This window comes from Mustela putorius, unplaced genomic scaffold (genome assembly GCF_011764305.1).
Source record: "Mustela putorius furo isolate JIRA1106 unplaced genomic scaffold, ASM1176430v1.1 tig00000095_pilon_pilon_pilon, whole genome shotgun sequence".
NCBI classification, from domain to species: Eukaryota; Metazoa; Chordata; class Mammalia; order Carnivora; family Mustelidae; genus Mustela; species Mustela putorius.
Genome location: NW_025421280.1, coordinates 11,110,056 through 11,127,932, shown reverse-complemented (window position 1 = coordinate 11,127,932; position 17,877 = coordinate 11,110,056). Strand labels below are relative to the sequence as shown.

At 47.8% G+C, this 17,877-nt stretch overlaps 1 protein-coding gene across 5 annotated transcripts in view; it reads left to right on the top strand.

Moving 5' to 3' along the window:
- The window catches only part of PTPRG (protein tyrosine phosphatase receptor type G), a 698,698-nt gene that overhangs the window by 597,146 nt on the left and 83,675 nt on the right, over positions 1-17,877 (top strand). For all 5 annotated transcript variants that reach the window (XM_013052481.2, XM_013052475.2, XM_004738287.3 and 2 more), the window contains 2 exons: positions 3,713-3,762; positions 5,550-6,327. In XM_013052481.2, coding sequence (XP_012907935.1) covers positions 3,713-3,762; positions 5,550-6,327 — 828 coding nt within the window. The remainder of the gene's footprint in view (positions 1-3,712; positions 3,763-5,549; positions 6,328-17,877) is intronic.

Sequence of the window (17,877 nt, the reverse complement as noted above, 5' to 3'; positions counted from 1 at the left end):
TTTACCACTGAGCCACCCAGGCGCCCTCCATGTACGCATTTTTAAAAGATTTTATTTATTTTTGTGAGAGAGAGAGTTCACGAGCAGCAGGGAGAGGTAGAGGGAGAAGCAGGCTCTCCACTGAGCAAGGAGCTCGACGTGGGGCTTAATCCCAGGACCCTGGGATTATGACCTGAGCAGATGCTTAACCAACTGAGCGACCCAGGTGCCCCCAAAGATGCATTTTTGAGCAGTAGGGCCCCATACAGAACACTGTGCAATGAGTAGGACTTAAGTCTTGAAAGGGAAAGGGGAGGGGCACCTGGGTGGTTCAGTGGGTTAAGCCTCTGCCTTCAGCTCAGGTCATGATCTCCGGGTCCTGGGATCGAGCTCCAAATTCAGGCTTCCCCACCCCCCACCCCCACCCCCCGCCTGCCTCTCCACCTACTTGTTATCTCTGTCAAATAAATAAATAAAATCTTAAAAAAAAAAAAAAAAGAAAGAAAGGGAAAGGGGAAAAGCATTGAGAATTTCACAGAAGCCTTGCTCAGAATTATTGGGTTTCCCAGTGATGAAATTTACAACTGGTTTGAGAGCATGAGGTAGCCAGGTGTACTCTTTACATTATGGTAAATATCACACTATTTATGTTCTGTATAGCATAATAAATGTTACCTATTTGCCTTAGTGGGGTAAATATAGTAACAGCAGTATAGCAAGTGGTATCCGCAGAATGGTTCACGGTTACAGAACATTTTCCCATTAGTTACACCATCTGACCCGTGGCAGCTTGTAACGTGTGTGTTATTTTACAGATGGAGAAATGATTTCCTAGGCAGTGAACTAACTTGCAAAAGAAATCACTTGGCTACTAAGCGGGGTCTGAATTTCTTATTCCAAAACCCAGTCATTTAAACACAGCAACAGACCACCCCAAAGAGTAAATATTACCCTGTACCCCCAGTAACTCACCAAACAGATGGAAAGATTGATTGTGTATTCAGAGCCTGTCTGCAGTTCTCAACAGTCATGGAAAATCATGGTTCTGTAGCTTTCTCTCCAAACCATGGACCCATCAGGCAACCTGAAGCCAATGGATTCTCTCTCAGCATGGCTTAAAATAAATAAGCAAAATACATAGAAAAGACAACCAATTATATCCAAGTACCAAGTATGGTTGTCAAAATATTCTAAACAAATTTGGAATGTAGTCATAGATGCTTTTATTATTTTTTTTTTAATTTTATTAAAACTTTGAATGACAATCATTAGGGTCTGTTAGCTGCTGTGATTTCTGAGTAGTGATGAACATAAATGATACTCCAAACTAGCTATGATAAATATATAAGGCAATATAAAAACATCTGACTTAGATCAGAGACAAAGTCTCTGGTCCCACTAGGGTGGCTGAGACTTGTTGCCTGCTTTTCATGGTGGAAGGAAGCCTTACATGTCAGTGAGAGCTTAATGGGAAGTCAGACGCCTTTTATCCCCTGTCCTTGCATCCCATGGGCACCAAGTTCAACATTTCAGACCTGAATGGTCCTGAAGAAACATCCTAGTCACCCTGGCTTAAACCAGTTAGTTATTCTTAGGTAAGAGCTATTTGCTTCCAAGGCTGCTGTGTTTGACCTAGTTGTCCTGAATTCTAGATAGGTCTCTTCTCCACGTCTGTCTCTTCACACTGGACTTCACAACTATGCACAGGGAATGTATGGTTAGGTCGGGGGTTACAGACCCACATACCCCTGAGGCTGCACGGGAGCCTGTACAGAGGAGGGGAGGATTATCCATGGGAATTCAGAGATCCTATATCCACCCAAAGGAAGTGAGGGACACTCAGCTCCTGCAGGAAGGAGACTTCAGTGTTACCGAATATTGTGACTTTTCAGAAAAGCGGGAAATTGGGAATTTTTTAGGTTGAAGGCTATTGCAACAAATACCTTTTTGAAAAGCTTGCAGGCCAAACGAAAAACTATGTCAGTCATTTGCCACTTCTGGCTTAGGTAAAAACTTAAAACGGGTACACATATTATTTATTTTGGCATTTTTTGGGGGGGCTGGTTTTTTTAGTACCATGTATATATAGGAAGTAAACTTTTAGTTTATATAACAGTACTGTTTTTTTGAGAGTTATCATGAAGAGTCCGTTTTTTTTTTTTTAATTATACTGTTCCCATTACTCACAACAGCAAAGCAACCCAAATGTCTACCAACAATGAATAGATAAATAAAATGTGGTATGTGCATACAGTGGAATATTATTCAGCCTTGAAAAGGGGGCAAATTCTGACACACAGTCCAGCATTGTATAAACCTTAAAGACATTATGCAAAATTAAATAAGCCAGTCACAAAAAGACAAATATATATGATTCCACTTACATGAAGTAGCTAGTGAAACATATAGAAAGGGTCGGGGAAAGGGGAAAATGGGTATTGTTTAATGGATACAGAGTTTCTGTTTCGAAAGATGAACAAATTCTGGAGATTAGTTGCACAACAATGAAAATATACTTAACACTACTGAACTACAACTTAAAAGTAGTTAAGATGGTAAGCTTTATGTTATGTGTGTTTTATACAATTAAACTTTTTCAGTTCTCCTGTTTATAATACTAACTTATGGTCAAAGAAAACTACAAGGAGTGAACACCAGCATGAATATTGTGTAGATCATATAAGAATTTGACCACTAAATGTAATAATGGCAATATCTTACTGGGTTTCAAAACTTAAGTAGAAAAAAATACGTGACTATACACAAAAGGTGAGGCAGGCAAATAGAATTAAATTATTGTACAGTTCTTATGTTTTTAGCAAGTGGTAAAATACTAATTTAAGGTATACTATAGTAAATTCAGGATTCATATTATAATGACTGAACAGATAGTAAAAGACATTATAAACAAAAAATAATGGGGGGTGGCTCAGTCAGAAGAGCATGGGACTCTTGTTCTCAGGGTGGTGAGTTCAAGCCCCATGTTGGGTGTAGAGATTACTAAAAAAAAATAATAATAATAATTTTTAAAGATAAGAGGAAGGAATAGTAATAATATGATTCCACTTCTGTGAAGATCTAAAATAGACCAAACTCTGACAGAGGTCAGAATTGTGGTTACCTTTCGGAAAGGTGGGGACGTACACACACCTGCTGGGTCCTGGAGAACATCTATGTCTCAGTACAGGTGGTAGTCACAGAGGTGTTTACAAAGAAAATTAAACTATAGGGGCACCTGGGTGGCTCAGTGGATTAAGCCTCTGCCTTCGGTTTGTGTCGTGATCTCAGGGTCCTGGGATCGAGCCCGGCATCAGGCTCTCTGCTCAGCAGGGAGCCTGCTTCTCCCATTCTCTCTGCCTGTCTCTCTGCCTACTTGTGGTCTCTCTGTCAAATAAATAAAGTCTTTAAAAGAAGAAAAGAAAAGAAAATTAGACTATACACTTAAGATTTATTTGTTTACTTATGTAAGCTATACTTTAAAACAGAAAGCAATTAAAAAACTCGAAAAACTGAAACTAATAGCTTAAACTTAAGAGCCAGGAAACTGTATAGCATTCTGAAAGTTTTTAAATGATTCATAAGCTAAGAAGGGTTTTACATTTTTAAATAGTTGGGAGAAAGTCTGCAGAAATAGTGTCTAGTGACATGTGGCAATTGTATGTAAAGCTTAAGTAAAGTTTTGTTGGAACAACAAAAAAGGTGTATTATTCACAATGTAATTTCTTTGTTTCAGCTAATACTACTCGAATATTCCAAGGGACTAGAATTGTTAAAACAGGAGTGGTAAGTAGCAGATGGTAATTGCTTTGTCTGGCCCGTTGTTCATTCACATGCAGTAAAAACTTTCACCACGAGGTGGCAGTATGATGTTGTTAAACTGCTCACAAAGCAGTGAATATACAGAAACCCTTACATTTCTCACTGTTCATAATTCAGTGTGTTATGAAAAAAAGCTTTGCGACAGAGTTAAAGCAGTTGTGTTATACTGTATTTCTTACCAAGATAAAAACTGTCTCGATTTTAAATTATCATCTGTGAGATCATACAATGTAGGAGTACTCGAAAAGGAGTGAAAAGGTCTCTTCCAAGCTCTTCACTGACATATGCTAAAGTTCAGAGGCTCTCACTTCCCAGCGTTACGTGGATTTGCAGATTTCTGGAGCTTCAATTAATATCTAAGCTTTGCCATTTCTAGTGTGAATAACAATCATGATATTAATGATAGTGTTGGTGATGACAGTAGTAGTCTAAAATTTGCTGGTGTTTCCTGGGTTTTAGACAGAGATTATTTTATTATTTTATTTACTCCTGGCTGCATCCCATGAGATTGGTATTACTATTGTTCCCATTTTATGGATGAGGCAATTGAGGCTCAATGAGTTAAAAGTAATGTATTCAGCATCCCCCAGACAGGGGCTTGTCAACTCAAGCCCAAACCATCTGACTTCTCTGTCTTGGGCACCTTATCTTACGTGGCATTTGGAATTTCATTAACCAACTTTAGAACCTAACATTTGCTAACTCGGCCATCCTTAAACTACAAAGTTTCCCAGCTACAATATGGTGATAATGGTATGAAATCCAAGTTGTTCTGACTGTGTTGTTTTCAACTATAGAAGTGATGGGATGGAAATCTGGGTTCTGTACACCAGGTTATAAAAACTAAAATTAAACGGATAACTTAGAGCAACATTTCTTATTTTCCTTGAGGTACCATATGTGGCTCCCACACGTAAGCCCCAGTTTGGTGTGGTAGGAAGAATGAGCTGAGACTCACACACAGGCAGCCCTCCCTCCAGCCCTCAGCATCTCTGTGCCTCGGTTTCCTGACCTATAAAATGGGGTGATGAACCTGCTTGCCTCCAGGGTAGGGTGTGAAGGCCTGGCACACAGTGGGTTCTTATTAAATGGAATTTCTCCTGTTGCCATATATGTGGACATGGATAGACCATGTAGACCCAGAGATTCTGGAAGTTCCGGCAGCCGTGCAGGGCCCATCCCAAAGGCACACGGCTGTCAGCCAGTTCCCAAAGTGGGCAGTGTGGAGTGTGGCTTCTTCTTCCAACCCTGCTGCTGCTGACTCGGGTGGCCACTCCAGAGGGCTTTTCTGGACCTAATTGCTGTGTGCTCTCCGCAAGGGCCTCTGGTGTATGAAAAGGCAAGGGCGCCTGTGTCTTCCAGGGTCACCCCGGGATCACTCAAACATCTGACGTGGCCAGTTTATTACTTAGTTGTTATTTTTTTTCCACCAACTTTAATAGTACTTACTCTTCTTTTGATACCTGGCTTCCTCCTAAGCCATAGCAGTGAAAAGTTGGGTGTGATAGGCTAGTTAAGTTCTTTAATGCACTGCAAGTAATTGTGTAACCATTAAGACCAGAGATGGTTGTTCACGGATTGCCTCGTGTCATCTTTGGCACTGCTCTTTGAGAAACCCTGTGAGGAGAATCAAAGATGAGTAGAACTCATTAAGCGCCATAACCAGGGCCTCTTTCCCTATCCTGATGACTCACACCACTCTGCTCTCTCTTCTCTCCCCTCTCCTGCCCTCCCCCCGTGACCCCTTGAAGCCCACAGCGTCTCCTGCCTCGTCAGCCGACATGGCCCCCATCAGCTCGGGCTCTTCCACCTGGACATCCTCCGGCATCCCCTTCTCATTTGTCTCCATGGCGACTGGGATGGGCCCGTCCTCTAGCGGCAGCCAGGCGACCGTGGCCTCGGTGGTCACCAGCACGCTCCTGGCCGGCCTGGGCTTCAGCGGCGGTGGCATCCCCTCCTTCCCCAGCACGGTGTGGCCCACACGCCTGCCCACGGCCGCCTCTGCCAGCAAGCAGGCCGTTAGGCCCGTCCTGGCCACCACGGAGGCCTTGGCTTCCCCAGGCCCCGACGGCGACTCGGCACCGAGCAAGGACAGCGAGGGCACAGAAGAAGGGGAGAAGGATGAGAAAAGTGAGAGCGAGGACGGGGAGCGGGAGCACGAGGACGAGGGGGAGAAGGATCCTGAGAAGAAGAAGAGCGGGGTGACCCACGCTGCCCAGGAGCCAAGGCAGGACGAGCCCACCCCCACACCATCGTCCGCCAACAGGACGGCCGAGGAGGGGGGGCATCAGACTCTGCCCGGGCCCAGGCAGGACCGCACTGCCGTCCCCACAGACCAGCCCGATGACGTGAGGGATGCCCGCCCCGGCCTGGACTCTGGCTCGGTCACCTCCACCCAAGTGCCCCCCACAGTCACAGAGGAGCATTTCCAAGGGAGCGATTCCAGGAGGCCCCAGATGCCATCGAAAAAGCCCATGTCCCGAGGGGACCGATTTTCTGAGGACAGCAAATTTATCACTGTTAATCCAGGTAAGTGGCCTGTCCTCAACTGAGGATGAGATGGGAGACGAAGCTCCAGAAAGTGCTTAGTCTTCCTGAGATCGTGTATGTCCCTGGCGTAAGAGATGTTTGTGTGTGTATCTATCTGTCTGTCTGTATTTTTTATTATAATAAGAATAACTTCCTCTCTCATTGTGGCTGGAATAAGTCTCACTGTGATATTTGTTCCCTTAACAAATCTACTTACTGCAGAATAACTCTGAGGATTTAAACTACACAGTGAGGGGCGCCTTGAGTGGCTCAGTCGGTTAAGCATCTGCCTTCAGTTCAGGTCATGATTCCAGGGTCCTGGGATCGAGCACATGTCAGGCTCCCTGCTCAGTGGGGAGCCCACAGTCCTCGCCCAAGCAGTGGGGCTCTCTCTGCCAGAATCCCGTTTGCCGTATGCAGTACCCAGCTGATGGTGAGACCGGGCCGTGGCTGCTCTGGCCCCCGCCCTGAGCTGGCGATCCCCGGTCACCCCTACCCGTAGTGCTTCTTTGCTCTATCCTGTGCTCAGATCCTAACAAACCATCCTGATAGTCTGCGAGGCAGCCGTGTGCATGAGGGGTTGTGATTGTTGTGAGGGGTTTTCTTAATAAGAAATTCTTCTTTTTGCCAGACTACAAGATGTTTAGCAACAATTTTTTTTGCATCTAAGCTGTTGTGGAGTTATAAGAGTGCAAAAAAAAAAAAAAGCAACTGGTAAATATTTATTTGCTTTTGCACTTGTAAACATTAAAATTCATCTAAAGCTGAGATCTCGTATGTTAAGATACAACTTAGAATAAATTTTCATGTTTTGAATTACGTTCCTCCTTAAAGCTGGTATGGACTCGTTTTTTGAAGTTTGGGTTTCCTGTGGGTGTTGCTCAGTTTGTCCCAGTTTTTGGGAAAGGTGTAGAGTAGCCTTCTGTAGAGTTGAGGAATGGAAATAGCGGGCCACTTACAAAGCCGTTTGAAGCCATTCCTACACGAATGGTGACATTTCCTCTAGGAATTACTGTGAGACAGTAGAATTTCTTATGTTTGAAGATATTAAAGAAATATTTACGGAGTACTCTCTGTGTACTGGGCACTGCATGAAGCACTGGGAATGAGACCCAGATCAAGGCAGGCCTCTGTTCTCCAGGGTTTTCTGTTCTAGTGGGGAAGCTTGAGGATATTTCAAAAAATGAGTGTGTAAATCAGATAGTGGCAAGTGCTAGGGTCGGGGCGGGGGGCAGGGGGGCATCAAGAGGTCGAGGAATGACATTTGAGTGGAGACCCCATGGTGATGAGGTAGCCATGCAGAGAGCTGGAGGAATACAGGTCCAGAGACCCAAAGTCGGGATGAATTTGGAGTGGTGGAGATGTGATCCCAGGGCCAGTGCGTGTGGACCCTGGAGAGTCAGGAGGAGGGAGAAGGGATGAGTTCACAGACTGGTGGAGCTCAGACCAGGAGGGGCCTCATGGTCCATGCTGAGGACTTGATTCTAATGAAATGGAAAACCAGTGGTGGATTTCAGCAGGAGACTGGCTCGTCTGATTAACCTTTTTGAAAGACCCCTGTGGCCTCTTTGTGGAGGTTATACAGGGGAGGCAGGAAGAGACACAAGAAACCCAGTTAGGCGGTGAGGGCAGTGGTGGCTTGGACTAGTGGGGTTTCTCCATAGACTAGTGGTAGACCTTGTCGAGACCAGATTTTCAATCCTGAGTGACTCTGCCTTTGGGCTCAGGGCTCTGGCAAGGTCATCTTCTCCGCCTGTTCTCTTAAACACTGTTTGGCCCATACTTCCGACAAAGATGGCTGTTGAGAACTTAGGTTGGGAGTGTTTGTACTTTGTGAGACTAGAGAGCAGCGGGGGACCTGTGTCTGTTCCGGGGGGGAGGCAATGAGTCATTGGGGTTGGCATCTGATTCCAGGGAAAGGGAAAGACTCAGTGAACCCTGGGGATCTGGAGCCCCGGGGCTGGGGTGTGTGGGTCTCCAGCTTCCGCCATGAAGCATCACCATGTGCCATCTCGGCAGAGTTCCTTCTGGAGTCAGGTCACCCCAGTAGCCTCTGCCCCGGACTCATGCCTACTCTTCAAGGCAGTCTCTATGCTCGGTGTTCTCGTCTGTAAAATGGGTATAACAAGAGCTCTCAGTGCAGATAAATGGAGTCTCCCTTGTGGTCCATCACAAGTAAGGAGGTGCTGTTGCAACCCACAGGCCACGAAATCACAATGGCAACCATAAGGAGGCTCCTCGTGGGTCTTTCTTTTGTCATCCTCCTTGGACAGTAAGGAGCATGCCAAGACTTGTCCCCAGTTAGCTGCCATTCGGAATGACCTCCAGGAACTGTGCTCTTTCCGCAGGCTGGTAAATCAGAGCCACTCCCTCAACATGTACATCTAAGGGGGAAGGTTCACATCTCAAAGCCTTGTGGGCCATAGGTCTCTGTCGAAACTTGTCAGCCCCTCCAGGTGGCACAAAAGCAGCCAGAATAATATGTAAGTGAGCAGATGTGCTTGAGTTCCAACAAAACACCGTGTACAGAACCAGACAGTGGGCCTGGTTTGACCTGCACAGCCACATTTTCCGAAATACGTGTGTGCTTGTTGGTTGACGAAGGGTATGAGTGACCCAAGGGTAAAACCCGCAACCTCACATCAGTCCATGATCCCACCACCTCACTTCTCTTCCAGCCCTCCTACTCTTTCTCCGTCTGCCTCCTCCCGCTCGGCATTTACTTCTTAAATAAAGCCTCTCACCTGCATATTAGTGGCGACTTAAAGACTTTGTATGTACATTTCTTTAAATCTCACTTAGTTTTTCTTCATGGTAAGTAAACACAATTATTTTCATCAATAATTAGCCTTCTTCTTTTTTTTTTTTTTTTTCTTGAGAGAGAGAGCGAGCGGGATGGAGGGTGTGGAGGGGCAGAGGGGAGAGAGAGGACCTCACACAAACTCCCTGCTGAGCGCAGAGCCCGACACAGGGCTCAATCCCAAGACTCCCAAGACCATGACCTGAGCCCAAATCAAGCATCGGACGCTTAACCGACGGAGTCACCCAGGTCCCCTACATTTAGCCTCTTTGAAACAAGCATTAATTCTTTAAAGTTACAAACTGTGTTATATTTTGACCAGCATCTCCAGAAGCCTTGTTTTAAATTCCGATGATGTCTGATAACATCTTTGTAAGTCCTGTGAGTAGTGGCTTTGGTATGAATTCACAAGGAAGGAGAAGAGGAGTCCTTCTGTGGGAGAAGCCGCAAACTCAGACAATGACAGAAGGCAGACAGGTGGGGTCAGTGAGAGAAGCAGATATTAGGGAGCGGGGAGGACCACAGCAAATCAGAGTGCACGTGTGTTTTCTAAAGACGACAGCCTCACTCAGTTCCTCTGATTACAGCCGCTGAAGATCCCTCGCAAGCCAGAAATCCAAATCTTTGTGCAGTATCTCTCAATTTTTAAATGCGTTCCAATTTTTAAGACATTTTCCTTTTTTCTTCCCTTTCATTTTTCGTTTTCACATACGCCAACTAAACACATCTCTGGACTGGGGAGGTAGGAACTGCTGGTCGTTGGCCTTGGTGTAGAGCTGATAGCTCCATTTCCAGCTGCCCTGCAGGCCGATGGGAAGGATTAGAGGCTTCCGCGCAGCTGCTGTGTCTCTGTGCTGGCCTCTGCTAGTGGGAAATCCTCGATGGGACATGTGCCGCGTGGAAATCTGCTGCAGCCCCTCTCTTGTGAGCCACAGGCAGAACGTGGTGCAGGCACCCCCAGTAGCCAAAGCATACCATAAGATGTTCTTGGGGTGGTGTGCAGGACAGCAGGCCCTGGCAGAAGCATTTCAGGGTGGGCGTGGTCTATAAAACAATCCTTGAGTGCTAGGGCTTTCCATCTTCGTTTCCTCAAATCAGGGAAAGTCCTTTCTCAGACTGAATCCTGCTCAGAACCCCAGTAGAGAAATGTTCATTCCCTGAAATCTTGCACCCGCCCCTCTCTGGGTCAGTCCTGAGCCAGGTACTTAAAGGACAGTACAGTTCTGGGGTCAGCCGACCAGTCTCCTGGCCTCCTTCTGTCTGAAACATGAGCTGAGAATGGTCAGAGTCAGTTCGTTGGGCCTCTTGCTTCTTTTTTTCTTTTTTCTTTTTTCTTTTTTTTAAGATTTATTTATTTTAGAGGGAGAGAGAGAGAGAATGAGAGAGAGCAAGAGGGGGGGACAAGAGGAGAGAGAGGGGGAGTCACAAGCGGACTCTGAGCTCAACGCAGAGCCGGACGCAGGACTCGATCCCATGACCCAAACTTATACCTGGAGTCGGTTGTTTAACGGACTGACCAAGCCACTCATGACCTCCTGCTGTTCTGCTTTGAACCACAGGGGTGGGTGCCAAGCTCCAGACACCCCACTCCTTTGGGCAAACCCTGAGGTACCCCTTTGGAACCCTCAAGCTCTGAGGAACCCACCTTGAAAACCTCTGATTCTAGAAACAGTAACAGTACTGGGTGACATTTGTTTTTTGCTGCTGTTGCCTGTGCTAAAAGCCCGACTGTGTTTGTGGTCCTATCGCACCCTTGGGGGGGCGGTGCTGTCCTTGTTGCCTTTGGCCAGTGAGGGAACTAAGGCACAGAAGGCTAAGGAACATGTCCAGGCAACACAGAGCTCCAGCACAGGCCAGGGAAGTGCCCCTCACATAGCACTGCTTTCCCTCTGGCTTTGGGCTCCTTCCCTGAGTGGGCAACACGAGATGATTTCAGATGGCATGTCAATTATTAAGTGACTATTTGAATGTGTGCTTTAGAGAAAAATAGCAGTTTTCCATTTATGGCAGAGGCTCTCAGCCAGAGAGGATTCTGTCCCTACACTCCCCAAAGGCGTTTGGCAACATCTGGAAACGTGTCTGGTTGTTGTACCTGGGGAGGGGGCTGCCCATGGCATCTAGTTGGAGAGAAACCAGGGATGCTGTTGAGAACCCTAACCCTGCACAGACCAGCCACCCACAACGAAGACCTCCCTGGTCCCAAGCGCCAACACTGCTGTGCTCAAGAAACTCTGATTTTTCATGTTAATATGCAGTGTCCTTCTCAAAGTTCATTTGAGGAAAGAAATCGTTAAGGACAGAAGTAGGGGCTAGGACAGGTTCGTGCAGACAGGGCAGGAATCATGGATGTAGTGCTCAGCCTGACTGTGTGGACATGGAGGGAACTGTCGGAGACTTTATCTAAAATAAATTAAGCAGGCTGTTGTAGGGACTTTCCAAAGCACTTGGCAGCCAGGGCTAGTTTCGTGGGTCAGGTCCTCTTTTTGAAGATGTTTTTTAGATTATCCTGCCTGTCCCTGTTCTCGGCTGTCATCTTCCCAGGAGGGCCAGCATGCAGCGGCTGGGAGCAGCCTGAAGGAGTTGCTCAGTGCCGACATGGTTTTGTGTCCTCCCAGAAAGCCTCTGGCCCCTTGGAAGTTTCTGTCCTGTGCGAACTAATCTTTGAACTAAGACAGAGTCTATATCTCTTGGTTGTGGGGAACCAGACCCCACTGAGAACAAGCAGGACATTCCATGAAGGCCGGGGTCAGGAATTCAGGTTGTCGTATGTATTTGATCCAAGATCGTGGATGAGCTCTTTCCCAACTGATGTCCAGGACCCATGATATTGCCACCAAGGGTCTGTGGTGGCAGTTTGGTAGATCAGGACCAGAGTACTTATAGGACTTAGAGTGTAATTGGGATTATCAAAGACCTCTAGTTTTCCAATGCCTGACTGAAGGAGATTTGACAGACTATTGTTTGATTGCATGTGTTGAAGGGAGCTCTCCGTGAAGGGGCAAGGAGTGCTTATTCACAGGGACTCCGGGTGGTAGTGTGTGCGTGTGCGTGTGTGTGTTTGGTTATATAACCATATGTGTGTGTGTGTGTTAAGTATTTTATTTATTTATTTGACGGAGAGAGAGAGACCACAAGTAGGCAGAGAGGCAGGCAGAGAGAGGAGGAAGCAGGCTTCCTGCTGAGCAGAGAGCCCAATGCGGGAGCTCAATCCCAGCACCCTGAGATCATGACCTGAGCCGAAGGCAAAGGCTTAAACCACTGAGCCCCACAGGCGCCCCTCGGGTGGTAATACAGATGGAATCACACGATGCTCTAATCCAGCTCCTGCACAGTAATGGGAGTCCAGAGCCCGGGCCCCTTGCAGGAGGATACGTGTGTTTGTAACTGACAGTCGTGTCTCTGCTGCCGTGGTTTAGACAATGCCAGGGCTCCAGAAAAATAAAGACGCGTTTTGTGGCCCTGGAAAAAACCAGCCACCTTCTCACTTCACACCTGCTTGGGGGGCTACTGTGCAAACAACAAAACCAAACAGAAAATAACAAACGTTGGCGAACATGGAGGGAATTTGGAACGCTTGTGCGCTGTTGGTGGGAATGTAAAACGGTCCAGCCGCTGTAGAGAACAATATGGTGGTTCCTTAAAAAATTAAAAATAGAACTGCCATATGAACCAGCCATCCCACTGCTGGGTAGCTCCCCAAAGGAACTGAAAGCAGGGTCTTGACGAGATCCCTGTGTATCCATGTTCACAGTGGTATTGTTTACAGTCGCCGAGGGAGGCACATTTGGGTTGTTACCCAAACAGATGCATGGATGAATTAAATGTGGTCTCCACATACAATGGAATGGTATTCAGCCTCAGAAAGGAAGAACGTTCTGGTACACGCTGCAGCACGAGTGAACCTTGAGGACAGGATGCCGGGGAAATAAGCCAGTGGCACAAAGACGAGTCTGTGACTCCATGAGTGTGAGGTGCCTAGGGTCGTCAGAGTCATAGGGGCAGAGGGAGAAGGTAGCTGGCAGAGGCTGGGGGTAGGGGGGCTAGGGTTTAACGGGTACAGGGTTTCCGTTTCGCTGAGGAAAGACAGATTCTGGAGATGGGTTGCCCAACAGTGTGAATACACTGGACACGGCTGAAACGCACTCTTAGAAATGGTTAAGATGGTAAGTTTTATGTGTGTTTTTAACCACAGTTTTTTGGCGTGTGCGTGTGTGTGTGTTTTAAAGCAGCCATCTTAATTCGTGGATGTGGGTGGTTTTTAATGAGCGGTGTTACTCAGAACAAATATAGTCAAGTTGCCCACCGTTAAACCAGGCTGTATTATGAGTGTGGAGTGTGTCCTTCTCTTGCTCTTTGCTGAAAAGGGAAAGAATCCCGCTTTCGCCTACTCCTGAGAGTGGTCTCTCGGATCCAAGCTCATTTTAGCCTTGACGGCGTAGGGGTGGTTGTCCCGCCGCCGAAGCTGAGCCCTGACCATGGGGTAGGCGCGTTCCACATGCGTCCATCTGATGCATCGCTGCCTGTAGCATTTATAGTACAATGTACTCCGTTTTTATTTGCTTCTACTGGGATGAGAGCCAAGCCAGTAAAAGGCAAACAGCATTAATTCAGTGATGACATATGCCACTGAAAACTGTTTTTCTTTTCTTTTTTTTTTAATTTTTTTTTTTTAAGCAGAATGGAGGCACTTTACTCAGATTCTGTTGGATGCTGAAATAAAAGCTGGGAGGCAGAGGGGATGTGGGGAAGGTCATTCATCCTTGCCTCCTCCTGCGAATGCTCAGAGCAGGTTAGGTAGCATCTTGCTCCAAGTTTTATCTGGAAGACATTTCAGGAGACTCATTCTTCTGAGTCCCAGCTCCGGCTGGCCTCCCTCTTCTTACCTTCCCTGCATCCCTTTATCACAGCCACAGGCGTGGAGGGAGAGGGGGGTGGAGGTTGTTACCCCCATCCCATTTCATCCTGGTGCACACAGACCAGCAAGGTGCAGCTCTGGAAAAAGTAAGAGAAAGGTCCCACCAAGTTCATTGAGGGAAATGGCCCCCATGGTATGGTTGGAGCAAGAGCCTGGTTAATTTCTAATTGATTGAAAAATAAAATCCCTTTGGTGAAGTTAGTTATTCAATTAAGAAAGGTGCCTTGTCCAGAAGCAGTGCCTTCTCTTGACCCAGGTTAGTGATTTCAGCATCACTTGGGTCAGAGCGCCCCCAGCAGACTGGAATTAGAGGGCCTAGAGTGAGCTGCCATCAGGGCCAGGGGTGAGGACGCAGGTCTGGTGTGTGACATTAGGGAGCAGCGAGGACTGTGGCAAACTAGGGAGACACGCCCTGTCCGAAGAGAATGTGCTGCCAGTTTCCAGCTGATGTTTGCCATTCCTGATGGAATTCAAGCCCGTGTTGCCAACCTCAAACACTGCTGGTAGGCGATTCCATTGTTGGTTTATGTGAACTCTGTTGCCTGTTAATGTTGGCAGCTACCTCACAATCTAATAATAATTAGTGGGGGAGGGGTGCCAAGCCAGGCACACGTGTGGGCTGCCAGTTCACACAACCCACAGCAGGCAGGAATCGAAGGCTAGTTCTGCTGGGAAAACCAGACCATCTGGATAAATCAGAAATGGAGATGAGGGGAGGAAAAGCTCTGTTAACTCAAAGGTCCTGCACTTATCCTGGTGTCAGGATTTGGGCATTGGGGAGGGGAGCACATCCTCCAGGAACTAGGCAGCCAAGTTCTTTCAGGAGGCAGCTGGGTTACAAATGAGGCTCTGAATGAAAGTGAGCTGCTCCCAACAATTGGGAGTGTCTCATTTTACCCTATTGGTTGCCCTGTTGCCTGATTCCATGGGAAAGAAGAGAAGAATGAACTCTCTGGGTGCCTCCTCAGTATCAGGCCCTGTGCTCCATGCCTGCCTCGTCAAGCCAGCTTCAGGAGCATGGGCTCTGTGCTCAGAAGGCCCTTTGCTGGCCTCACGCTCAGCTGTCCCCATCTTGAAACTCTTTAATAACTTACAACAGGCCCCTTGATATCATTTTTCACCTGGCTCTGTAAATTACATGGCCATCATTTGCACAATCTTCTTCACATTGGATGATCTTGTTTACTTCTTATAAGTCCTCTGAGAGGTGAGCGTCATCATGTCTCCCTTTGAAAGAGGAGGGACCAGGGGCTCAGAGATGGGCGGTCACTCACCCAAAGTCACACAGCTAGAAGGGCCTGAGCCAGAATTTGTCATTGGGTCTGCCTGACTTTGAAGTGCACGATGTTGGTTGTACGGAATAGTGTGTAGTTTGTTCCAGTGTCTGGGGGCCTTCGCATGGGGAAGACCGTTGGAGGACAAGTCCAGGAGCAGGAGAGTACATACCCAGCCCAGGCAGCATGTCACGTGTGCCTAGTAGTTTCTGGCGGTTCACCGTTTTATTACACCTGCTCCTCTGAGGGCCTCTTTGGGCATTGGGGAGGGGAGCACACCCTCCAGGAACTGGGTAGCCAAGTTCTTTCAAGAGGCAGCTGGGTTACAAATGAGGCTCTGAATGAAAGTGAGCTTTCAGGAACACCTGTGGAAACAGGTGTTCCTGCTGAAGGACGGCAAGACGAGTGGTTGCGAGCTGGTCTCCGAGCCAACTGGGAGGTTCGGCCTGCACCTACAGAATGCTAACACCCAGCTCATTGGAGCTCCTGTGTGATCGCCACTTAATGCTCTCAGATACCACAGGGCAGTCGCCCTCAGCATCTGCCTTGTGCTGCTGGGGTGTTGCGGAGGGAGAATGTGGGGGCTGGTGATGGTGATCTTCCCCTTTGAGAACTTGAACCAGCTGCCAAACGGCTACTAAGCAGCGTTCTATGTGGTTTCTGTGTACTTGTTCATTGAAGCCACACACCCCACAGGGTGGTGGGCAGTACGATCGTCTTCATTTACAGAGGAGGAAACGAAGGCACAGAGAAGGTTAAGAAACTTGCCCAGAGCTGCAGAGCTCATAGGAGACAGGGCTTCACTACTGTTCTTCCATGTACAGTTGGGAGTCAGCCCTCCCTTGGGGGAACGCTGGTAGTGAATAGGAGAGCAGTTATAATTGCGTATGACGTGTATGGTAAGGGAAGTATGTGGTGAGGGTATTGACAAGGATGAGAAGAGGTGCATAGCACTGCTCCACGCCAGGCACATCTTCCCCTTGAATTTTGCCACCCCTCCTGTGGAGCCGGTTTTTTACAGAGGGAGAACTTCAGGCCCAAACTGATACAATTTATTAGTTGAAAGTCACATAGAATGGCAGAGCCTGGATTTGAACCTGTGATCTGAACTCTACTCGGCCCTCCAGAGATCACACGGCCTGAAGGCTTGGGGAGGCCTCATGGAGGAAGTAGCACCTGAGCCAGGATTGGATGATCGATGGGGCCTTCTGGGGGCAAGGTGGAAAAGGCATTCCTGGAAGTGGGATGACAGGGAGGAAGGCAGAGAGGGGGTACCGCCCCCCACCCCCCTGTGGCCCAGCAAGATCACTGGTTGCATAGGTGTTCTTGGAACACAATAGGGGGTGGACGAGGAGCAGCAGGAGAGAATGAGGGGCAGGGGTAAAGGATTGGGGGAAGGGCTTGCTGTCCCTGAGGGCAGCAAGGAATTCGTCAACAGAGGGACGGGAGCAGAGTTCACGTGGTTGTGTACAGATGTGATGAAAATATCAGGCTTCTGGTACCATGAAGGCAAAGCAGGACAGTGAATATGATGATGAAATCGCCTTTGGCCCCACATGGACATCCAGTAGTGCTCGTGTTTTTGCGTGGCCTCTAGGATTAAGGCCCTGGGCACATGGAGCTGCTGGCAGAACAGAATTTTCTTAGGTCTGGCACGCTGCCAGGTGCTGCTGATTGAGGGTCATTCCTCCACCTCCTTGAAAACAAAATTCGCACACGAGCTCTGTGAAATGTTAGAACAGTGACTCAGTCGTGCAGCTGGAGGCTAGCTGTGCTTTCCGGACCCCCTGCTCTGCAGACCGTGCTCTCCTCTGGCAAGTCCTTCCTGAGGCCTAAGGCTCCCCCGAGAAGCTGATGAGAACCTGCACCCTCGCTTGTGGAGGACGAGAGAGGGACAGACGTAACGGCTGGCACATAGGACCGTGGACTATGCCCTTGACGCTCACATCTAGAGCATGACTCATAAGGCCCAGAAATCCTGCAGTGGCTACTGTTTACTGGGTTAAGGATGGCAGAGAGAGTCTGGACCTGGTGTTTCCAGTGACTGTTTAGAGAGATGGGTGTGAGGGCCTCTTCCAGCCAACGGTCCTTTTCAGTGCTTGATGGGGAGTAAGACCTGGTGTTGGCATGCAGCCTCCCTCCCTTCCTATCTCTGTGTTGGTAGCCGAGGCAAGAATCCTTTTCTGTCAAGGGACCGGCAGAGAAAAAAGACATCAGGAGTTCCCCCAGTATGCCAGGGCCTCCCAGGGTGGATGCTGAATTCACTGGACATGTGACCTATAATGTCAGTCCTCCTGCCATAGTTTCCTTTAACAGGACCTTCCCGTCTTTAAGATGCTTCTGACCATCAGCCAGATAGTTACCTGGCTGGGCTGCCCCTGCTGGAGCCCAGCACAATTATTCTCGTTCCTAACTGGTTCTTCTGGCCAATCACCAGAGCTTTGCTATTCAAACATCAGGCCAAGAGAGAGATTGCACACCTGATCTTGTAAGCCTCAGCTTACAACCCTGCAGTAGCTTCCAATGCTCTTGGATGGAACTAGAACATCTCCTGAATTCAG